The sequence below is a fragment of the Vanessa tameamea genome, chromosome Z (genome assembly GCF_037043105.1).
Source record: "Vanessa tameamea isolate UH-Manoa-2023 chromosome Z, ilVanTame1 primary haplotype, whole genome shotgun sequence".
Lineage (NCBI taxonomy): Eukaryota > Metazoa > Arthropoda > Insecta > Lepidoptera > Nymphalidae > Vanessa > Vanessa tameamea.
Window position 1 is genome coordinate 15386037 of NC_087341.1, and position 25847 is coordinate 15411883.

Here is a 25847-nt window from a genome sequence, read left to right on the forward strand (position 1 = left end):
GAGGTGAAGTGGTAAAGTGTGGAGGTCCGATAATAATCCAAATTCTTAATACGAGACGAAAAATGTAATACTTATTATGTTGCAATTAAAAGATGTCATACAACTCTCGTAACAATTACTCAGTTTAAATAAGTTATAAAGTACAATCAAAGAGTATATTATCCGTTATTTTTTTTGGCTAGTGTTTTATCTAATGAATAATATGTTTTTTAATAGTTGTTTTAGTTAATTTACCCCCGTGTACATTCTTCGACACACAGACAATTTACAAATCAGAATTAATATTTCGTTAAACAGTAAAATACGAATGCACTGTATTAGTAAAAAATGCGTGGTCGGCCGTGTCCAAGTATTAGGATGCATCGAGCCTGCGCTGCAAAGGGTCCTTTGCCGGTGACCGACGCGCACTTAATCTGCTCTCTTTAAAAGCAGCTCCGAGCCCGCGTAGCGGCAGTTGTTAACGGACAGGCGCGGCGGGCGCACGCCGCGCCATGGATTCTAATATGTCCCTCGGGACTATATCTAACTTTACAACTATTACGGAGAGTCCCATTATTGGCGCCAACCAAACCGAATTCGATCTTTGGGCAGTTCAAATGGTCAGCTCGTTTTATCTATATTATACTCCAATGCTAGTGTTCCTTGGTGTAATTGGTAATTTAGTATCAATTTACGTTTTTTACATCAGTAAGTTAAGACTACAATCGACAAGTCAGTACCTCTCGGCTTTGGCCTTATCGGACACCGTATTTCTTCTGCAATTGACCCCGCCATGGCTTAGCGCAACACAGATCACTGGTATATTCCATCGAGGAGGCTTCTGTCAGGTTTTCGTGTATATATCATACGTCTCTTGCTGCCTAAGTGCATGGCTGGTGGTGTCTTTTACATTGGAGCGTTTTGTTGCCGTCATATATCCGCTCAGGCGCAATGCAGTGTGCACGGTGGCAAGGGCTCGGTATGTTATCATCTCGATCGTACTGGCGTCCTTAATTTTGAATATACCGGTGTTGCGATTCGCAGTACCCAGCCATAACGATTGCAACATAGACAGAGAGTATTTGGATCACGCAGCACGCTTCAATTTGGTGGACACTATAGTATCGTTTACGATACCTCTCGCTGGCATAGTAATTCTGAACTCATGGATCATGTTCGGCGTGTGGCGATTGGAGAGGACGCGGCGGCGGCTGATGAAAGCAGAGCGGCCGCGAGGCCGACGGCGCGCTAGATGCACGCGGCTGCTAGCATGCCAACGCGCACAACAGAGGGTCACGCGGATGCTCCTGATAGTCTCTTCCGTATTCGTAATTCTCAACCTCCCTGCTTATACGTTTCGGGTGCTGGCGTACGCCTACGATTTGGTGAGTATGCTTTGCGAAAAACTGCATGTTTCGTGTTTTTAATTTGTTACGTTAGAATTGTATTTTCCAAACATCTGTACACTATTATTGTTTACAAATTTGTAGTTGTGCTATTGCTGAGCTGTGCTATTACACGTATAATTATCATAACAACCACGGATGATATTACTTGCTATTGAAATATCATTATATTATTGATTATTATTGTTTATCACTCAAATCTAAGTCCAACATCCTAAGATAGATCGACTCAGACTTTATTATAATAACAAACCCAAATAAATATCATTTTACACAATATAATTTATTTGTAGCACATAATTTGTATAAATGTTAGCTTTCCGCACTCCTCTGTATAGACTTTAAAAGATGTTTTATTATGTAATGATATTAAGTGATTTATCTCTGCTAGGTATTCATTAGAAAACTTATTGTTACTAGTATTGTTGTTTATTCGTATCGCTACTAGTTTTGCTGGCGTAAAAACCATATTACATATAAAACGTAAAGCATTTTTAAATCTATGATAATAAATTATTTATAGTTTCAATTGCAATATTTCTAAAAACTCTAATATCTCATAATTTTGTAATGCGAATATTTTATTTTGGTGCTGGCGCTTTACTGCGTCGTTTATTTATAATAAATCGCCTTTAAGCTGTGCTGCTGTGAGATATCAAATTGCTAGACTTAATATGACATTAAAAAAAAATTGTAGTTACTCAATCACTATACAACAATTACGTTAGTAATTTTAGTGTCGCAGGAGGACTTCTCCAAAACGAATTACTTTAAGCACAGAGCCCGACCAAATAAAACAGAAGTATTTGACAAAGGTTTGAGATATAAAAAATATAGAAAGAATTTTTGTTTTTTACCGTGAGTAAGAGCTAAAGAATTATTTGATTAATATGAAACTCTCTTCTAAGATCGGGTACAATTTCAAGTCGGATAGTCTAGCGCTAGACTTACTCTATACATCTTACGGTTATATTTAACATATTTTTATATCGCTGATAAGTGCTGCGTTGTTCTAGGGGGCTAAGTATCAAGTTGGCCAATGATAACTTAATATAAAAAAATTAACAGAATAAGAAACAAGTGAAAGTTGGCAGCCCCTAGTCTCGCAAAGCACGTTGAGCCATTTGTCCGGCTCATGAACTCTTTCCGGTCGTGTTAGATTTAATAAGAATATGTAGCTGCTTAGTGATTTGCACATTTGAAAAAAAGTTAGAGAAAAGGCCGTGACGGTATATATTCTCTGTTGTAAATAAATTACTGTAACAATATAGAATTGGTTAGCACTAAATATGCTTAGTGCTGTACGGATTGTATTATATCATTGATTCTCTCTTCATATATAAACTCACTTGAACCCTGAACTATAAATGCAACGGCAGGACAGAAAAAATCTCATTTATATTTTCAGTCTTTCATCAATTTTAAATACATTTATCTAATTAATTATTATTTGGTTGAACATATCGTTTACGCGGCTCGTGTTTGTACATGCGAAGTCGGAACATGTAGTTTGTTGCAAATAAAACAAAGTCGAGACAGATCATTAATGTAGCGCTCAATGTGTTTTAATGCTCAATTGATGGCGTTGTAAAATTATTTAATTATGTACTCATCTACCGTTTAATTAACAAATTTAAGTAATTGAGCTACCGGTATTCCGATATCAAAGTAAAGTATTTATGCACATATGTATTGCAAAAAAGCTATTGTATACCATAAAAATAAGTATCAAAATTGAATTCGAGTTCAAGCGACTGCTACAGAATTGAAGTTATTTGTGCAATTCATTAAAGAAATCAGATTAAGATTAAAGTTTAATTCATGGTAAAAATAAGATTAATGATCTAATCCAGATTAATATTATACTAAGAAAGCTCAACATGCATTGCAAATTTTGCAATGCATGTTGAGCTTTCTTAGTATAATATTAATCTGGATTAGATCATTAATCTTATTTTTAAATGAATTAAAATTTAATTTAATCTGATTTTTTAATGAATTGCACAAATAACTTCAATTTGTAGCAGTCGCTTGAACTCGAATCAATTTTGATACTTATTTTTGGTTTTCAATTGCTTTTGAAATGCTTTTGCCAAAAACTCAGGCTTGGCGGAACTGCAATATGACTTTCGATTTGTATTTCGTCTACAAAACACCAAAACACATGCTACTATTTCTTAAACATATGACGAACGGTTTAAATTGTTTGATTATTACATTTATAGATCAAGAACCATTAACTTTTCGATATAAAGAGCCGATTGAGTGCTTTGTGACAGGCCTCCTCGGAAACCTCACTGTCGATTGTCGTAATAGGATACGTTACAAGCTAACTAAAAGGTTATTAATATTACACCGGAGCTCGGCTTTGTACGTTGGTTTGTAAGCGCGATACATCTATGATCTGGTAATTTAGGGACATTTTTCATCGGAGGCTTTGGACACATTACTGGATATATTTCGATTGTTTGTATATATTAATTTTCAATTAATTTATTCATCCGTACCCGTATTTTCCATTCATTCGTCAACTATATTCTATCCATTCAATCATTCTACTAGATAGTAGTAGAATTATGATAACCGACAATAACAAACTCAGTGGTTCCTGGTGATATTGATACAAGGTGATAAAGACAGGTTACAATAATAACTTGCAAATTTGTGACGAGATACGTATATCAGCACGCCCTAGGGGCAAGGTTCGTACGTCGCGGCGGCAATCGACATGGCGGCTGGCGCTCTGTTTTGCCGAGATTGCTCCCTCTCCGCCTCCGGATTCGACTACTTTGTTACTTCGTTATTAATGATTATTATAATAATAATAAAGATATATTGATTTTATAAAAGAAACTTTCTTTTTATGTATTTATTTATGACTGAAATAACCATCAATTTCGATATTCTACACCTGTGAGAAGCAAGCAGAGACTGAATTGCTTTTGTTTTTATAATATCAGGGGGGAAAAATCGATAATTATTTAACTTTTAAAAACAGACAACGTTTATTAAGTTCGGCATATACTATTTCTATGACATGACTATAAATCGTTTTGTCTTTTTATTTATGGAGTATATTATTATTGTAATTTTTTTAGTACAGCTTGTCAGCTGCATACGTAATTTAACTGAACTTAACTGCGTGCGTAATTATTATTACTATTCTGAAAAATTTGAAAGAACATTTTGCCGCAGACGATTTGTCGTCGGTATGAAAGTTCATGTAATAGCCAAGTGCAAAGAACTGCTGATTCCGCTTGGAAACCCCGACTTATAAGAAAAATAGTTTATTACAAAGTAAAATATTTTCAAATATTCGTATACTCGTATTTTAAACAGACCATCTGCAAGTTGGTCTGTTTAAAGGTGTCAAAATATAATGTATCGTAATTAATTCGATTATCTCGCTATTCTGGTAACCACGATCGTATAAAATTAGGGCACTATTGTAAATGCATGCAAGTCATCTTTCAAGTGAGTAGCTTTATACAGATCTGTGTATTTATACGTAAAGCTATATATATTTGCTTTTTAAACAATTATATTTATTTTTATGAAAATAAAAGTGACAGAGGTTAAATTAAATTGCTTTTACCATTATTATATTCTAAGTTAATTTAATATCTTGCTCAATAAAGTACACAGTCATTTAAAGGTTATTTATGGTGCTTCAAGTCCCTGCCCCTCTTAAGTTAAAGGTTTATTAGCACCATTTAATGACTATTAACGTTAAGTATACCAAAACTGTCACTAACTTTTTAAGGATTAATTTGTCAGTTACGTTTGATGGCATATACTTATCATAGAAAAGAGGTCGCAATTGCTATAAATTATTAAAATTAAAACAGCCGTTTAGTTTTTATCTTTACGTAAAATTGTTAATAAAAAACTAATTGGCATTAAAATTATTGTAAAAAATGAGGAACAAAGTATTTAAATTTTACTATACTCTGCCCTACTGACATTTTTAATTGGCACTGGTTAATGTACACTTATGGAGGTTAGAGGTAGAAACCGGGGGTCATTATGGGGGAACGGTCGCAAGTGTTCAGTTGTAAGCAATAAATAGCAGTTCAAAAACCCTCCAAAACGTCGCTAGCAAAGGCAATGGTATGGTATTTAGCAGTTCTTGACGGATTGGAGTGCGTCGAGATAGAACATTTATTATTTTTGATACTTAGAGCATGTTACACCGATTAGTCTAAATGTTTTTTTTAAACATAATATCCTTTTGGCGCTTTCTTTGAAGTTTACTCTGGTGCTACTGGTGCTACTGAATATACCCTAATTTAACGCATTTTAACGGACACTTTTTCATATAAGTGGCAATTCTCCTTACCTCTTCACTCATGTATACATATGTGTACTAAAATGATATCTCGGAGATGTATGGTCATTAAAATGTAATGCGAATTAGTGAAATACTCATCTGATCTAATTTATGAACATTTCCGAGTTCGCTCTAATTCCACTTAAAATTAAATAAAATCTTAAGTAAATTATACCTACATTATTTGTAATAAAATTGATATAATATAATCGACAAAACTTCTAAAGAATAAAAAACGTAGGAACTATTTAAAACGTTCGTGTTGTGGTAACAAAATCACCTGTAAAAAATTATTACAAGTACAAAAATTAACAACTATTTCAGTGCAAAGTAATTTTATAAGCGCTTTTTTTTTATAAAGTTTTTCTATGTTCTATTATCTAATCGTACCATTAAATTAAGTAATTGATTATCAGTATCGTTTTTGTCCATAGCCCGATATCGTTTCTCTAATTTGAATAGAGTGCAGTTTTAAAATAAAGCCTTCACCTAAGTTTGTAGCAAATTAATTGCACATATGGTGTGATTTTAGCTGAAGCAGAGCTTTTTGGAGTTTTTTTTTATTTTTTACAAGCTTAGTCAGATGCACATGCTATCACAAATACATTTATAAAATATTTCCAAATTTAATCGTGTGTCTATTTTTTATATGGATTGTTAATATCATTTTAAATTGTACAAATGCGTTAGTTGGCTTGAAATAGTATAGATTAAAAAAAAAAAAACAAACAGGAACTGATTGCAGTAAGTTCAGTTTATAAAATGGGACCTGATAGGATTGGATGTAGTAGAAGAAACTTTACGGTCGGTATACGGTCATCTATTTTACTGCAATGACCATGAAGTCTTTCTTAAGGCGGTATATTTCCTGAGTAGCAGTAGGCTTACTCGGTTATCCAGAAGTTAACAACATGAGTTATGCTTTATAGCGACAAACGACTTTAACGCAAAAGTAGGATCATCAGGACATCGTAAACGTGGTCACGATCTATCACGGACATCGTTTATCTTCAGACTAACAAACTTACATGCAGGAGATCGATTGGCTTGGGGTAAACTGTTTTTGGAAAGTTGGAAGACATATTTAAATCCAAACTCCTACAGCTCCTTAATAAGCTACTCAACCAATTGTATTCTGTCTATCCTCACTCATGGTACCAAAACATGATGTCCATGATTGGTCCATGCGGCAAAAGAGCGTTGGAGAATATGCGAAGTATATCTTGTTAAATATCATCCGAAAGTAAAAATTAAACAAAGTTTGAAATCGTAGTGTACCTTATCACGAGCTCAAGGTCGAGAGCGATCGTACATTTGTCCAATCGGGAAGACAGAAAGGTACCCAAACTCAATATTCATGGTGTCCTAGAGAACCAAGGAGGCCAGTGAGCAGAACAACTATCTGACAGTCAAATGACATCAGTAAAATGATATTTGATTTTTACATAACATAACTTCTACATTTAATTTTAACATAATCGAATTTATGGCTTATAAATCACGAAGCTAATACTACTACGGTAATTTGAGACTTGTCTGTTTGTGTACTCGTATCAATAAAATTTGTTATTTATAGTATTAAATAAAAATAAACTTTTTTTTTAACATTATTTAGTTGCGATTCTGCTACGGTTGGAAAGAGAGAAATAATTATTTCTTGATGCAATTGGAATAGAAGTGGTGAAATTCTTAGCTTTAGTTGTAAAAATGGAATGTGGAGGGGCGCACCTTCGTGTGTGGTTAAATCCATTGCTCAAACTTTACTCAGGATGCATGCGAGTAAAAGAAGCAACAGGCTTTTGGGTATAAAAACCATTAACCATTAATTAATTTTAATCAAAGTGATTTTTTTAAAGTAAAAAATATTTAATTTTAATTACATCGCCAATGTAACAGCATCTTTGAGAGCTAAGATATTATATCCCTTATGTTATGTAGTTACAGTGAATAGCTCTTCGAAACCGGAAAACATTGTGTGTTCCAATTTTAAGAATTATTTAGCACTAAGTCAATAGGTACTTGGAGCTTAGTAACTGTAGCAGCAATCTGTTTGGCGGTAGATTATGTGATGAGTGAGTGGTACCAACCCAGATGGGCTCGCACGAAGCCCTACCACAAAGTATAATAATAAACTATATGTAGAATTAAATAGCTCAACAGAAAACAATTTATTCAGAAATATGTACCAAATGTAATGAAAACGTCATAAATTGTATTGTATTGATTGTATCTATAGCTAATCTATAATATACGTTTATATATATATATAAACTATCAGAACTGTGATGTCTCATCAAATCCGATACGAAATAGTCAAATACAGAATTTCAAATTGGAAAATCAGTGTTCAAAAAATTTTAGGTTACTGATACAACCGTGACATATCCAATCTCACAATGAAAAAGTAAACACAATGGAAAAAGCTGCGTTCGATCTCACTTAATTCAATTTATTTATTTAACAATACGAGTTTCCAATATTGTAAAATGGTACTGAAAAATATTTTTCAGTACCATTTCATTTTTCTCAGTCTCCTTAAACCAGACATAGGTAACTTAAGACAAAAAATAATAATAAATGAGTTATATACACCTAAATACGCAAGTCCAGTACCTAATTTACATTATGGTGAACACACAGCTTCGTAAATATCCGATATTTGGTATTTATCAGGTATACAAAAATCGATACGATACAGGTTGTGCAAGTTTTGACACGACTCTGCTTCTTTAGTAGGCGAAAATGATAAGCAAAGAGAATAATTCTAAAATCGTTCGACAAGTTCCCGTAAATAACGTTTTGTTTTATATAATTATGATTGATATTATTTATCACAAATACTTACTATGATAAACCTTATTACATGTCAATGAGTATTGAATTACAATAAAGAGTTAACTGTACTCGTACGTATTACGGTGAATGCTCTGCTAATTTTCTAGTTTGGAAAATAAATATCAGTTAGTAAAAGTTTATTTTTTACTTTTGATTTATTTGTGTCCAGTATAGTTTGTATATATATAGGGCGTTTTCTAGCATTACAATTTATTTGATTAAATTGGTTCAGGCAACCATTTTTTTTAAATAGTATTTTTTTTAATTGTAGGTAGTCTAGGGGAATTGTATTTAGTTATTTCTTCCCTATATTATTTATCCTCTTAATGCTTAATTTCTTTGATGTATCCTGCTTCATAATTAATAAAAAGTTTTATAAAAATGATTATTATAATTTATTTAGTTTTCAATGAGTAGTCGTAGTTTTATTTTCTGTTGCCTTTATATTAATTTATATTAACATTAAATTTGTTTATTATTAATATAATTATATTAAAGTTATATTAGTCGTACGTAGATCAGTCTAAACGATCAAACTTAACTATTTAAACAAGTAATTCAAGAAAAAAATATTCAACCCTATTTTTGATGTTGTTAGACTGAGTTATTACTGTTCGCTGAAAAATAAAGGTACAAGTCATAACGTCTTCCATTCCTTTTGAATAGATAAATGAAAACATTGGTCAGATAGAGCAAAGATAATAAATAGAGTTCTAAGTAAGAACTTGTAAAAAAAAAAGAAATTAAAGAAAAATCTTCTATTTCGAATAACATTTACATGATGATAGTAGTCTTTAACCATGGCCCTTGACAACGCCACCCCCACTCACTAATCACCATCCGCTAATACGTATTCTAACACCAAACGGCAATATTATTTGTTACGACTTCTCATTATAAAAGATGATGATTATCATCAGTTGAGTTTACGTGCCTAAGGCTGACAGCGAATGAAAATACGAGACAATTGATGACGACGTCGTCCTGACCGCTTTCGATCACGGCGACTAATCTCAACTCTAGCCAACAGGACATATTATGCGTTATGCGATGCCACACAGGCGAGTGCGCAAACACTTTCTACGCCCTCATTCTCTTAATCTGATCATTCAGCTAATCCGACACGACCGGAACGCGATTTAGAGCAGGATCAAAAGCTTTTAGGTGTTTCAGACTCCGGGCTATTAGTGCAGAAATTTCGCCAGAAAAACTTAATTGAACCCAGGACCATCGGATCTGCAGCTCTATATCTAGTCTAGGCCAACGAGGCACTAACGCACGCATTGATTGATGTTGACTGTTGATGAATGGAGGTAGCTACATTTTCATTAGCTTACTATCGATTCACAGACGAGAAATCAAGGATATCTATCCTTCATCCTTCACGAGAACATACAAGAGTATTCGGTTAGACAAATCAAATTTCTCATGACACTAATGAAACCTGAATCAATGGACTAAGCCCGGCCTGCTGTTGGAATGGAATTTGTATTTGGAATGCAGTGTATTCCATTTATATTTTAAAGTTAAAACTCTAACTTTAAGATATTATTATTATTAATTCCTATTCAATTTTTATATAATTTTTATAAACGAGTTCTTGTCGGGTCTGAGTTGGGTCGGTGTTTCTTTCCGAACCGGTAGTAGATTATTTTCCTGGCAATCAATAAGTAAGTGTAATGTTTCTATGAAGTTTCTATGAAGATGTTTGACTTTGACTATTAAAATTATGTTGCTGAACTTTTCAATGGTGTAACTTTGTTAAAAGTATTCGATAAACAACTTGCGAGTATGTTCGATATTCCGTTTATATTTGCCAACTACACTGGTTATATATATAACTGATTTAGTATTATTAATTGTTGTAATAGTTTATTTCAAATAAAGTGAATATAATATATAAGTGGGCAGTCCTCTGCTCGAAGGTAGCATGGAAGAGATCGCGATAAAGCTGCCTGTTGCACATCGTGCGACTTGTGTTAATGCAAGTTTCAAATTTAGTTTTAAGTATTGGTGTGTAATAAAGAATAATCGAATAAATATACATGTTTGCGTACTTGAGTGTTTATTATTTTCTGTTTATCGTCGAGACTTAGACCTTCGTTTTATTTAAAATCCTTTCCTTTTATTTAGTGATTTTCAAGCAAACTCGTTCTATATCATGTATTATATACTACAACCATCTCTTAAGAGCTGTATTTCAGTGTTACGTGTATTGGTTTAGTACGTTGGCAGTTACAAAATACAAAAAAAAAATAGTCACCCTATTTATTAATATAGATTTGTTTCCATTTATTTATTATTAGTTTTTATTTATTAGTTTAACGTACACATCAGTAGACAAAAAGAGTAATTAGTAGATATTTCAAAAATAGAAAAAAAATACTGCATGTGTATAAAGATACCACGAGTTAGGCTCTAAGCAATTTTGATTGATGACATACGGTATTGTCACCGGCCGATGACATCACAACGATGATGGATCGGGGCTATCTTCAGTCATCAATTGTTTCCCTGGCTCTCTACTATAGATAAATCTAGAGTACTCATTTTGTATGCGGCACTGTTACACATACTATATTTACGTCCGAAACAAATACGAAAGATCATTGTGTATTGATGGAGATAATTGTTAATTGTCAACAGAACACGGACGAGATAGGAGGGCGCTGGACTGCTCTGCAGCAGTTGTCAGTGATGTTCTTCCACACAAATTTCGCTATCAACTTCATGCTGTACTGCCTCACCGGGCAGAATTTTCGACGAGCTCTGGTGCAGTCCGTACCCTGGCTGAGGAGGCGACCTTGTTTGGCAAACGCGTTGAGAGATGACGCGGTTTTACCACCGAGAACTGGCAGTCTTTCAAGTAAGTGATTTCAGAATATTTAATTATTTCGTCGAGCAGTTGTGTTATGTATTACAATATGCTAATGTTAGTAAGTAGTGGTAAATAAGTATTCAGATTACGATGGAGTCGTATAATTCGTCAAAAGCAACTTCAAGCGGTAAATTTTTAATTTAACGACTATACTTGTAATCAGTTATGTAATTCAAAACACTACATTTTAATTGACACTTTACATTTTTAAAATATACATCACTGTCCTTCTAACGAATACACATCGACCAACAAAAACATTTTAATATGTCTTAGATAGTCGCTACTTTACGCAGCATCGAGAGACAGACGAATCATTTTCTTCCTTACGCAGCTTTTATCAAAAACCACGGACCGTAGTACTGTTATACATATTATAAACCAATGTCTCACGGTATAATATCGCTTATTTTATGCTTGCCTTGTGTAAGTCGATAAAAAAGGTCAGCTAGCAGTTATTTCTTATTATTTCAATTTTTATTCGGACACTTTTAAACACGGCCTTGAAGTCTATTTTTGGTTATTATTATCAGTTTTGTTAATTTAATAAATAAATCTGCCCATACTGGGTTAATTTTATGTGCTCTACTTTAGTCAAAGTATAAGCAATTGTTCAAGAAGTGTTCAAGAAATTGTTGAAAAAAAAAAACGCTAAAACTATTAAATATAAATATGTTCATTCTACACATTTACGTTGGTAAGCTTTTAAGCTTAGTTTAAAATTAAAAATAATCCCGCTAAAGTTTGATAGGGCACCACCCATATTTACCAACCTTTTCGCTACATAAGACACTCAATCACACGAGTACAAATATTAGTTATTATTGATGATATGGCCTAGTTCGACCTCATGATACTTCAAGTAGGCCATAAGCGCCTATCAACGAGTATTCCCTATGAATACTCGCTCTTCTTCTGGTATTGCATTAAACATATGAATATTATAATATATTTATGAATAAATATCATTTTAATATTAAATATTTTGCAAGTAATACCAACTACTTCCTAAATTGGTGAACAAATAAATCATACTCTGCATAGTATGTTTAAATATAAATAGACCAATATGGTATGACGTAATAGAATTTTAATAATAATAATAATCGAATAGGATTCTAGCGCGATGGTATGTTATTGAGGAATACGTTGACTTGCCTTTACACGATACCACTCTTTATTTAATAACAACGGCCAATATCCGAAAAGCTTAACAAATAACGAACGTTGAACACGACACGAACAAAGGACGTTGGTCAACATTTGATTCCAAATACAGAAACTTTATTTCGAACAACTTTTTCTATTAATTTTTGCCTGATTTTGCATGTTTCACTGGAAAACTAATTATAGCCACTATTTATAGTTTTTTTTTAAATTGGGACAAACGATTAAAGCGTAAATTATATTTATTTCTATTTAAAAATACATAATACAAAAAAATTCAAACAACTTTTGTCTCATATGAATTCCGGAAATCGTGCAGAATCGTTTGAACGTAGTATGTGGTGGAATATACCAATAGTCTTTGCGTTAAATTGTGCTACAATTACTAGTTTGTAGTCATTTTGTAATTAGTTAGTACATTAATTATTATTATTATTATTAGTCACTTTCCATCAGGTGAGCCTCCTGCTCGTTTGCCACCTCTACTATAAAAAAAAAAAATAGTAGATGTACAATTATATTATTATAAAAAGGGTTAAGTGAATTTTAGCTATGGTTTGATCACAGCTGGGTCGTTTGCAGCTGAAATGAGTGGCTTGACAGGATAAGGAATAAGAACAAAATAGGAAGTGGCGTCAATTAGGGACAAGTTGAGGGGAAACCGTTTAACGTGGTATGGGATTTAGGATTGCATGTGACTGAGAGTGTTGATGGATGAAAAGACAGATGAAGACAAGACCAAAGAAGATGTGAAAGATGTTAAATAGTTGTTACTGTGGAGGAAAAGGCTGACCGAGCGAGTGCCAAGATCCGGTCAATAGGGAGCACCAAGAAACAAACTCATATCGATCACACGCAAATGTAGTGATAAATAGGAAATATTATCATAATGAGAGGGAAACGATGAGTCAGTCGCCTTTTATTATAATATTGAAGTATTATGCAATGGAATCACTAGGTAGTTTCGTTTTTTTACAAAATAAATAGCATAGGTCTTGCATTTATTATTATTTATTTATAGTTGTGTGTGTAATTGTAACTTCGATTTGTCGATTTTATTCATACTAATAAATACTTTCATTCATAATCAATTTATTTCATAATTATGTGTGGGACCATGAACTGGGATGTCAGCATCTTTTGAATACGCAGTATCAAATGTGTTTGATATTATATTGGTCTTATTGGTAATTAGCTTATTGTATACCTATATAATTGCACGATTGCAATACGTTGAATTATGAGTAAACGTTGGTTTTCTCGCAATGCTATGCTAATGCAACTTTGAAATCAATCAACGATGCCTGAGCTACGGAGGACAGATTAAAGCGGCAACCCCAAAACATAACTTGCAGCTATGAGATTGAAAAATATTTTTTAATATCATAAATAATTAAGTTTATTTTTATTTATTCTTTAGTCTGGTTTCACGAAAAACTAATAAACTGATTTATATGACTTTTTAATTACACTCAGCTCACAGTAAACATTCCATACACGTTCTAAAAAAACAGAAAGACAACTGCTACAAAGTATTAATCCTTGTCGAGATAAATAACATGTCATTTTTGCGTAGATAGAGAATGCTCTTTATACTTTGCAATTCGAACCGGTATTACTTATTTTTAAAAAAGTTAGAAAATGCTAGGGGCGTCTAAAAATACTAGATCAAATTATCACAGAACGGATATTCGCCTGAAAAGCTTTTTGGTGAATAAAAAGAAACTGAATAAAAAATTTCTATTTTATCTGTAAATAACGGAAGGGACGGCTCGTAGATTTTATAGACTAACATAAAAATTATAATAAATAAGAATTATATGCGCGCTGTCATAAAACAAGACAAATATTTATATTGAATCAATCATTTTATTTTATCAAAACAGGAAGGCAACCAATAAATACTTTTGGCCACTTTACATTTTTACTTTCCAAATGGTAAGTGGTAATCACCCATAGACTGCAAGTGTTAGAAGCGTAAACAAATTGCTATAGAGCGTATGCGCCTCCTACTTTCAAATCTAAAATGTTAAATCATTGGTGCCTGTAATTACAACGGCTCATTCTCTCTACAAATTGTAACACAACAATACAATGTAATGCTGTTTTGCGGTAGAATAGGCTTTGAGAGGGTAACACTTATTCCGGTCGGTAAGACAGTGCTTGCCTTCCGGATCTGCTCGAATCACTAAGTAATATGAAATTATATAGAGAATTGCAGATACAAGTATGGTATAATCATAATCACAAACGATAAACCTTTGAAAACCTTAAGTTGTGGTCTTACAAACGTCGCAACTCAATTAAGAAACTCTTAAAGACTAAGGCGCGTAACGCCGTTAAGCTTTCGTACTTCTGCAAATGAAGAATTTCCAGTAATTAAGTTCCGTCAGAGGATGTTTTCGCTGTGAGATATTCCGGTATTTAGCCTCAAGTTATTTTTATATACACCGACCTGAAGCTGAGTCTGGGTTAGTTTTATTAACATGAGACTTCATTTGAATCATTTTACGTTCTGTATATTTGTACGCGACAGTTGAACTGTTGGGTTGGGTACCGACTTACAATCACTATGTTTTGTCTGTCAGTTTAGCTACATAGTTGGGTGTTATCTATAAGCATAATCCTAAAAAAAACATTTTTATTGTGTATCCTTAAAAAGTATTTATAGTTAATTTAGAACAATTGCACGATCACATTCCGTTTGAAACTAAAACAGCGGCCGCACGTAGTACATGAATGACAATTGAATATTATTACTTTCATCGCATGGGATGGGGCGCTTAGGCAAAAAAAGAAAATCGCCACCTCATATACAAACAAACCCGCCGGCTACTTTCTAGCAAGCAGCACTGAGCTGAAAATATGACCCAGACAGAAGTGAGCGTTACTTATCGAGTAATTATTCAAAATACAATTCATTTATTCGAAAAAGCAAGGGACTGTTTTGTATTCGTATAAAATATTCAAGCCAATCCTCTTATATCAATAAATCGGTGAGGCTGCTCTTCATAATCGTCTCGCAGAGTTTAAAAATCTGAGGCACTCAAAATATTTTACAATCACTGGTTTGAACACAATTGAGTCTGAACGGCCTTTGCCGAAATTGACATGGGAGTCGATTATGTTGTGGTACGATAAATTTGGTTCTATTTTTAAACAAAATCAAATTTCTTTATGTGGAAGCAAACGCTTACTTGTTGATAGGAAAAGTCAAACTGCCAACGGTTCTGAAGAGAAAACTTTCAAATCTGAGAAGGATTGCAAAAAGAAACAGCGGATTTTCATTTTTTAAGTTTTAAGTTTGTTATCGTATGCATTTTAAATAAACTTTCGATTCGTGATCGTTTCGCTTCAATATCTGCTGTCATCTAACGACTTGTTTATCGTCCAGTAACTTGAAACATTTTAAAGAGACGTCATTTTTTCAAAACTTATCTTCTACATATTGTTTTATTAGGAAATTATTATTACATTACTTTACATCTAACAAAGTCACATACGGATATCTATCATGTACATAGTTCCGAATAAAACAATCAGCTTAATGTAAACTGCGAGCCCGCACGCACGAATGAAATAAGCTCCCAAATGTCTCCTCCATGGTGCACCAGTGAGCCGTTACTTGTACACAGAACGGGTCGATTAGACGACGATGATGATTGAAGGACTATTAAAGTAGCCTTTGAATACAATCCTTTTTAGTACACGTTTTAATTAAAAAACCACTGTCTCCTCAAAATATTAAATAATCCTTTTAACATTATCGAATATCGTCGAGTCCGTCGAGACGTTTCCTTTTATATTCATTTATTATTTCGATGACACTTCAGTTTGTTTACAACGAAATCGAAATTAACATGAAATCTGAAGTCCTTGGTTCCATCAACTTTTACCTTCATACGATCATCCGTTTTTGAGAAGCAAATGCCAGACTGACGTTCGTTAATATTGCTTGTAAAATGTGTCTTACATGCATTCATGAGAAGAGACGGCCCGACAAGGCTATACGTAGATGTGAAACTCTGTATTAATAACAAATAAAAAAACAGTGTTTACCTTATCAAGTTCTTAAGGAAAATAAGAATAAAATATTTTTGAGAATACTTTGGGTTTTGGTTGACAACATCGAGATAATACACAATTTAATCGATCACACGAGCGGTGAGCTTCTACGCTAAAATTCTAGTTTTAAATAATAAAAAACAACACAGGTTAGTGAATAAAACTGTTTAATATTTTTTAATGACACCCAACGTAGTTAAATAAATGTTTGAAATGTGCAAGGAGCGACGAGTTGATGAAACCAAGGTGGAACCAAGGCGGTGAGCTGAGCTGGGGTTGTCGATTCGAATGAGCAGCTTTACACTGACACTGACAAAACTGTCATTTGCTTATAGAACGTCTCGAACTCAACTCAATTAACAGACTGTTTTGCAAAATAAAATTGTATCTAAAAAAAATGTTTAAACGATTTGTTAACCTTTTTTCCATAATTTATTCACTTTCAAAGATTAACCTGAGTTTTAAATTTGAATTTTGCAATTGCTTGCTTTTATTTATACGAATCGAAATCGAAAAAAATATATATTTTTTAAATAGTCAACGGCGTGTATTTTACCAAAGCGGTTTGACGTACCGTAGCGTATTTATATGCGTATGCATTGTTAAATGCGCACACAATGAATTGTCGAGGAAGGCGACATGCGATATGGTGTACCCGATTTCCACTACGACTCACCTCACCTCACCGTCGACGCGAAGTATGACGAAACAATAAACCGTCCAGGAATTCGTACGATTTAATATCTGACATCAAACGATGTGTCTGAATCAGTATCAGTGTCAGGTCAGAGCATTTACGTGGATGGGAAAATTTAGAAAATGTTCCTTTGTATGCTTTAAAATTAAATAAATCGAAAAATCCTTCCTTAGTGTGCATCTGAATTACAAAACGTTGTTTTCCTTCAAATATTATAAACGTTATTAGTATGTGGTACGTATAAGATATAAGTATAAACCGTGATCTGTTATTTGTTATTTATAATGGGTTGACTGTGTCTTAGTTTAAGCTGTACCTATATATGGAAATTATTTGCGATCAGTATGAGAATATCTACTATATTATATTGTATTTGATAAATATATTGATGTAATATTGATAAATTCTTAAAAGTCCCAGTTAAGAACTATACAAATCGGACATAACGTACATAGGTTTTATATAGTTCGGTACATATAGGCTACGTAGATGTATTTTAAAAGTATTTTTACTCGGTGGGTTTAGTTCGGACCAACTCGCGCGATTACCACCCACTCGTCAAAGATTATATCGCCATAGTGACTCGGTAGAATATTTACCAACGTTAAAAGTATAAATCCCTGTGAATACGGGTTTTAACTACTATGGTATATAGAACAGACTGGCTATTGAGAGTTTATAAGCACTTTCGGTTATCTGCACACCATTTTGAAAGATGAATACTAATTATAATCGTTTGTTGATACCTTTGTGTACTTAACACAACTTATGATTTATCATTAAATTTTCATCGCTTTACGTTCAAAAGTATTAATTATCACTTCGTTAAAATGAAAATAAAAATGATAACGTTTACGAAGACGTCTTAAGTTAAATCGTAATCGAGTCTTGGGGTTCAGGACATCTGATAACACTGATAATTGATACCATAGGCAACGTGATATAAAGCTTTTCATAACAGTTAACCGAGTTAGAGGTTTACGAGTAAAGTTCATAATGGAATATATTTCAACCAATAATTACGGATAAACTATAAAGGAAAATATATCAATTACAGTCGAATATTAATTCGTCGCACAATAATTCCCTGACTGTCGACGGTGTAGCTGCGTCCATTCAGTAAAGTGATATCGGCTTAAACGTTTCAACTATATAAATGAAACATATCTAAAAAGTACTGCGATGACTCTCAACGAGCCATTATATAAGAGGCGCGGTCAATTTATTAAAATGGCTTGCAACGAGACCTCTGCTTGTGTGACAGTGTCAACACGCGAACAGGATACATGACACTATTATTTGCCGGAGCAAGTGGAAAATTTTCATATTAACGCCGCATATGGATACATTAAATTCATTATTACAATGACACTGTTGCAGGCTTGCTTACCAGTCGTCATTATGTCATCATTAAATTCTGAATTTAATTCGGTTTTTAATCGCAATAGCCTGTTCTATTTATGACATAAGTTTTCATTGATTGACATATATGATAGATAGTTAAACAATAAACGAATAATAATAATATTGGCTAAAGAACACTTGATTTAAACATTAACAATATTTTATTTGATATAATGGATCGATATCACATTTTAAAATAATTCAAACTGTCGATAGCGGCACATTTACGGACTATTTTTCAGTCCGTTAATGTGCCATGGTTGGCCAAAGGAGTTTAAGGATCAGATTTTTAGTTTATTTAAATCGATCGATCGAAGATGATCTGAACAATAGTATCTGTATACCGCCGCCTACAAGATAAATACAAATTAATCACATATTATCATTTCGAACCAACTATAAGTTAAGATTTAGGTTTAATCGACTGACACGACACAGCGGATACTGATGACATTGTTCAATTAAAAAAGAAACACTTGTTATATCCTTACAAGAGATCTGATTTGTGAATTATTTTTATCGGATTCGCATCCCCGCTCAGCGACTCGTGAAATGTTTAATTGTAATACGCGTACAATTTATAATTGCAGTCATTATCAAGGTCGAAAGTTGTAATCGAAGGACGGCATTTAACAACGACTGACTATCAGGTTTGTCCGCAGTATCCTACGCGAGTAATAACACCGAGGCGACGAGCAACTTTGTCGTTTCATCGGTGGCGACTAGCACCAATAACGTCAACAACAACCGGAGCAACTGCAACCGTATCGATCACTTCATCACACGCTGGACGTTCGACAACACCAGGCAACGTCGCGGACTCAACCACCAGAACACAACAATCGATATGCCGATGGACAACGAGGCGATCGAAATGAGATCGATGGGCGCTATATGACCCCGGAGATACAGGACTACCAGTGGTCCTTTATATCGCACAACGGAATTTTGAAACGGGTGTGTGATGGAGGAGTGTTTATATTGTTAAATTATATACAAACAATTCAGCTTCGTGTACGAATGTAGTTTACTTAGATAAAAAAAAACAAAAAAAAAACATTTAGATATTTAAAAAAAAATTAAAAAACATTTCCATACAAATTTTTACCTACAATGAAGATAGGGCTATTTCAATAACAGTCATTAACGAACAGCATTTACAAATATATAAAATAACACATGTAATAAGTAGTTGTTAATCGAAGCTGGTACACTCCTCAAATCACATTCGTTCGATATTGACAGGGCAGGACAGACTCGTGTTATAAAATTAAAATATTAGAGATAATATTTAACATTTTAACATTTTAAAGAAAGTATATCGTACGTACAAAATATTTCAAGCCTTATAGACAATACTTCACGAATTATATTCATCTAGTTTATAATACTGAATTGTATTTTTCTTCTTAAATATCATCAATGCACGAAACAAATGCTAATCGATTTGCATTATAATCGCCATCGCGAAAAAATTGCACTGACAATACGTACGAAAAATCATTTTATATACAGTTAAAATACGATCACAAGTTTTTTTAAATGTTTAAGATGGATTTAAAAATATCTATCCTATTGTACACCCGATGGATTTGTTGATGCGAGAGTCGGAACTGAAACTTGTTATTTTAAAACTCGTCTCGAACAAAATAGTGAAGTAGAAAAGAAGTTCAACAGTAATATAGCGTTAGACATCTGTTCATATTTACTTGAGACTTCTGACTTTTACGGTTTCCCCTCGTTGCAGAACCTTAAAAGCGAATGAATAAATATGAACATCAACGGTATTTTTTTTAAATATTTCTTTTGATAGTCTGATAAGTTTTCTCTCCACGTCAATCTCCTCGAAGGAATTCTAAGGCTAGACGACAGAGCGGTCGGTGGCATTCCGCAAAACTCGATCTTTATCAATCTTGCTTTAGATAAATATTTGATCGTATACGAATTTAAAGTCTTAAAGGCTACTTTGTTTATCGAACGCTAAGTACGTGTGTATAAAATAATAAGTGCTATTATTACTGTGTAGTTGAAGATGAAGTATATGATATGTTAGAAGGAAGTTAAATCTAAGAGTCTGCAATGTATTTAGCCTTAAACGATTTGGGTTTATAATGATGTGACGGATACGGGAAATACATGTGACCATAAAAAAACTGTTGTAAATCCAAAATATTCGAATAAAACGCACCCAAGATAGTAATAGTAGCTACGTTATCAACAAAGGAATACGAACGCTTTGAATTTCATGTTTTGATATAAAAAATAAGGTTATTTCCTTAAAATTAAAAGAAATATATATATTTGTATTTGGAGATTATATTTATATATATGTAAACTAAAAGTTAATGTCTATCATATATATTTTTTTCATCTGTTTACAATTTTACAACTATAATTCATACTTTATCTAGTAGCTGCTGAAAGTCACAATATTTATACAAAATATTTGTATCCAATAAAATGTACTGTATTGAGTAATATTTACGGATAGATGTTTACATTAATCTAGTCGAAGTTCAACCAAAAATTATAAATAAGAAATTTTCGAAAGAATTTTTTATATATTTATATACATTATTAGGTTAAAGAACTATATAACTAAATAGTTATATATAAAAACCTTCAGTGTTGATAATATTACTTTGTTTCAGGGTCGTCTTAATTAATCTGTTATACGAGTAGAACACTATTTAAATAATGGAAATTGGACTAGACAATTATTTTTAAGAGCTTTTCGATTCGTTGATTTTATCGATTTGAGAGTTCGAATACGCCATATCTTAGGGAACAATTGGCTCAAAATGCATTTATTTATGTGCAACTAAATTTCAGAAATATATTCTAAAACATCTAATTGGTATATTAATTGAAAACCTTTAAAACTTCGCGTACGTAGCAAGGTACGTTAGCAAGGGCGTATTGTATTTTAATATTGTCTAGATAAAACGGATACAATGTAAAAAATAAAGTAAATATAAAAAAGTACGTATTATAAATACGATGTACGGATACACCCAATAGGGTTTTTATTACATCGTTGTTAATACGTAAATGTATATTCAATTAAAAAAAAATTAATAAATAAAATAAATCCGGCAATTGTTTGCGCGGACTTCGGTTGCGGATATAATTTCAGGATTTTATGTTAAATATTTATAATTTGTTTTTATGCCTTCGGTGGGGGTTATTTTTTAGGTTTTTTTTACCTTATTTTGTATACGATCTATATTAGGCTATTAGTATATTAGGGTATTTTGTTAGCGTATATAAAGACAATACTGTTTTCCTTATTTTGACATTCGACCGTGATTGAAACAATTTTAATTTACTGTACAACTATTGGCTAAGGGGTTGGAGGTAGGGCAGGACAAATAAGAAAAAATATATTGATTCAATACTTATTTTCCACTCGATTGAATACAACCATCTCAGCAACATAAAAATATAGCTCAGATTTATTATATAACTACGGTTGTATGATTCCACTTGACTTGTCGATATGATATTGAAAATGCAAGTTAACATTGCCCTCTGCAATATTTTTTAAATTGAAAATACTTACCTAAGTTGTCATTTGTCGTTTAAAATAATAATATTTTAATTTTAACAAATTACCCAACTCTACAATGAGTATAATTCCAATGTTATTTATATTATTCAATGTTTCTGTGGCTAACATTTCTATATCGATTAACGCGAAGAACTCATGATGTGATTGATAATTTAGTCATAAAATGTAGAATTTGTCTGGTAAAGACGGACGATTTTATACTCCGTCTCCGACGGGGTTTCGCTTTTAATATTCTTTTCGTAATTGCCGATGCTACGGGTATGCCATTAGGGCTGCCAAGACTAAAATGAAAAAGGACTCGATTGATATTTTTAATATATTTAAAATAAAATAATATTATTAATGATATTTCCTGTCAGACGTACTTTTTAACTGCCTTAAAGAAGGTCATATATCTGGTCTCATTATGTTTAGCTTACGGCTTTGCCTAGCTCTTTTTGTAAGCGCAACTAGTTGCGCCTAATTCGCGCTAATAGTAACGCAGTTACAATACAAAACGCCTATAAGAAGATATATGATTATTTTTCTGCTCGCGATCTTATCAAATCCAATATACGCAACACTCATGGGTTAAAAAAAATAGCAATAGTTAATGACAGATTTATGTGACGCAATGTTTAACTAATTTAAACGCTTATTCTGAATACTTCGCGTATACTTCGCGAACTCGCTCAATGCGTGCATTAATCATATCGATAACACGCCAGGCGTAATGTCTTATTAATTTCCATTATAATATTGTAACGACAACAGACTACCATAATATGTAGTGTGTTTTCAAACAAAAATATCATTGATGTGAATTGAAGAAATTGCACAATTTTCTCAACAGTCGAATCTTGTGAATTAAATTTTTCATACGGGTCTATCCAGCCCTTGCCTAGATAGCGCTACAGCGGTTTATGGTTACAATGTAGCGTAGTTCATCTATCTAGTCACGAATATTTATCACGTTAAATGATAGGCGGTTATGCTAAATGCATTTAATTTGATTCATTGTTGTTGACGAAAGTTATATTTAAAAACCATAATCTTGTTGAGTCTTTTTTCAGACATGTTGCATTTCTCTTAACCTGTTGTAGATTTTTGAATCGATAAGCAATGATTTGGCTTATATTTGACTTCCTATACATACAATTGCAAATACGTAAGCATATCTGAGTCGCCGTGTGGTTCCGGCAGAGTAGAATAGAACCACCCCATCTCAACCCGTGGGTGTCGTAAGAGACGACTAAGGGTATTAGGCGCATCCAACAAATAAGCACTAAAGCGCCTCACCTATCAGGATCATGTAAATAATTGACTACCAAAAAAATTAGTTAAATTGTGCATAAACATTGCGTCACAGCCAAAGATAATGAAAATAATAAAATATTTGTACCAGCTGCTTGCCCTTCGTATTTATAATCTTTTGTATAATAGCTACGCGTACCGTAGAGATACTATTAAGTTTCACATGCTTAAGTTGTGTTTGTAATTTGTCTCGCACTAGGCGAAGGTAAATACAGGCAGTACATAGTCGCACGTACGTACGTCACCTAGCCCAGTAAGACGTGTAATGGCGCGTCGAAGCGGCTACTTAGTGACTCCTACAGACGAGTTCTTACTTACTCTATATTCAACATTGTCCGCCTTGCACGACTTACGCTCTTTTTATACTAAGTTGTCTTTTATGTTCTTATCGTAATTTAAAAACAAATAATATTCATAAATGGCTTTTCGATATCATATACAAAATACTGTATTAAAAGTTAAACTACGGTAATAATAATAAACGTTGCAGTCAGAAGGATGAGTGAGCCAGTGTAATTACAAGCATAACGGATAGAGCAAGTTACAATGATTGACCACAATTCCTGATAATTTAATTAAAAATAAAAAATATTTCTACTCCTCAAAGTCAACATTGTCATTTTTCTTGGAAAAAATTGGCTTGTATTGTAAAATCCAATGATATCCAAATTATATAGTACTGTTTACAATGTATGAGTATTACTATTCAAAGCACTGCAAGTTATATAATTATTTCCAAAAATCATTGCCTTTCGTTGAACCTCCTGGGTTCATGATAAATTTCATAGAATCACATCAACTGAATAGTTAAAAATTCTACTCAACGTCGATCATGATAGTGATTACGACGATGTCGTCCACAAGGCAAGGAAAAATAACATTCATCCAGAGGTAATAAGACCCCGCCTTCGTTATCTACGGTATCGAAGCATTCGAGTTTATTTAAAAGAAGCAGCGATAGCTTCTACCGGATAAAAATGTAAGCTGAATTTGAGAAATTCAAATAAGATAATCTTGTGCTATCCGTACCTCCATTTCATTTCATCATTCTATTATTATGACTGACCTTAGTTCCGACATGCCTGCGAGTTTTATTAGGATTCCTGATGTGAATTTGCAGTTAAAATTTTCCTCCGTTTTTTTTTATATTTGCGACCAATTGTAGATTAAAAATGTTACATCACTCGATCAATGTAAGTCGATGCGTAACATACTTTACGCTTTTCTTGACATTTGAAAAATAAACGCAACATTTTTGCCATGAGTGTACACGGTGTGTTCTTCATAAGCGAGAGTGACACGCCCGCTGAAGAGTCGATTAAAGGTCTGTGAAGATTTATAGCGTTGAAGGCACAGAATGCCTCGATGACGTTAAGTCTGAATTTTGTAACATACAATTGTTTGGGAATAACAAAGTTAAATAAATAAATTACAGAAGTAAAATTAATCAAGTAAAGACATCACTTAAAACATAATGTTTTCTTCTTCAAAGATATTAAAAGTCTGACAGAAAAAAATGCTGCAGTGATGTTGATCGCCTCTCTGAGAAATATAATATAAACGTTTTAATTTACGTAATTAAGGAAAATAAAGAAAAAGGAAAGGAAACTGAGGTTGTGTTGCTCGTTCGCAACTACTTCCTGGAACAGACGGCTCGTGTTCCACGATAGACGCTGTTGGGGATTATCCTTACGAAAAAGCAATTAACTAATTTAATTATTGTCTATTTCGTTATTTAAAAAATTACATACCGTGGAAAACCATATTTCGATCCTTATGAGTTTTATTGGTTGAAAACAGGTCGAATGTTTTGTTACGTATTAATTTGTTTCTACCAAATATAACTTAGTACGTGTTATTTTTTTTAATCTGTCGTGTAAAATGAACCAACAATATTAAATGAATAGAGTAGAGAGTAGAGCTCTTATAATAGTAATAGAAAACACTTATTTTTCAAATGTGTCCGGTCGATACCCTCGAGAAACCACTATAGGGATTATAGCGATAACAATCTAAAACCAGTAAATTCAAAGAATACAAATGTATAAAATGTAAAGAATACTTCAAATGTTAGATAATCGGTGTCTACTAAAAAATATTATAGGTAATTGCGCCTGGATTTCACTTATGATTAACGTTTTCAAAAACCTTTGAGGTTCTTATCTATAAGTAAGAATGACCTCTGAAAATTCTGAGATATAATCTTTCGACATTCCGATTTT

General features: G+C 33.0%; 3 protein-coding genes across 5 annotated transcripts in view; 2 read left to right on the forward strand and 1 right to left on the reverse strand.

Annotated features, from left to right (window-relative positions):
* The window catches only part of LOC113404142 (protein furry), a 118414-nt gene that overhangs the window by 49110 nt on the left and 43457 nt on the right, over positions 1–25847 (reverse strand). The gene's annotated exons all lie outside the window — the stretch shown is intronic.
* Positions 468–25056, forward strand: Cnmar (CNMamide Receptor). 3 transcript variants are annotated; one of them, XM_026644940.2, is made up of 3 exons: positions 468–1364; positions 11197–11416; positions 24891–25056. In XM_026644940.2, exons 1-3 carry the CDS (start codon positions 492–494, stop codon positions 24911–24913), a joined length of 1116 nt encoding a protein of 371 aa, XP_026500725.2. In that variant the 5' UTR covers positions 468–491; the 3' UTR covers positions 24914–25056. The 3 variants fall into 3 exon arrangements, with proteins under 3 accessions (XP_026500725.2, XP_026500722.2, XP_026500724.2); XM_026644937.2 differs by lacking the exon at positions 24891–25056 and adding an exon at positions 19412–19801; XM_026644939.2 differs by lacking the exon at positions 24891–25056 and adding an exon at positions 19424–19801.
* Positions 5621–25847, forward strand: part of LOC113404122 (glycine cleavage system H protein-like) — a 90052-nt gene continuing 69825 nt past the window's right edge. The window contains exon 1 of the mRNA XM_064220425.1: positions 5621–5633. The gene's annotated coding sequence lies outside the window, so the exon portion shown is untranslated. The remainder of the gene's footprint in view (positions 5634–25847) is intronic.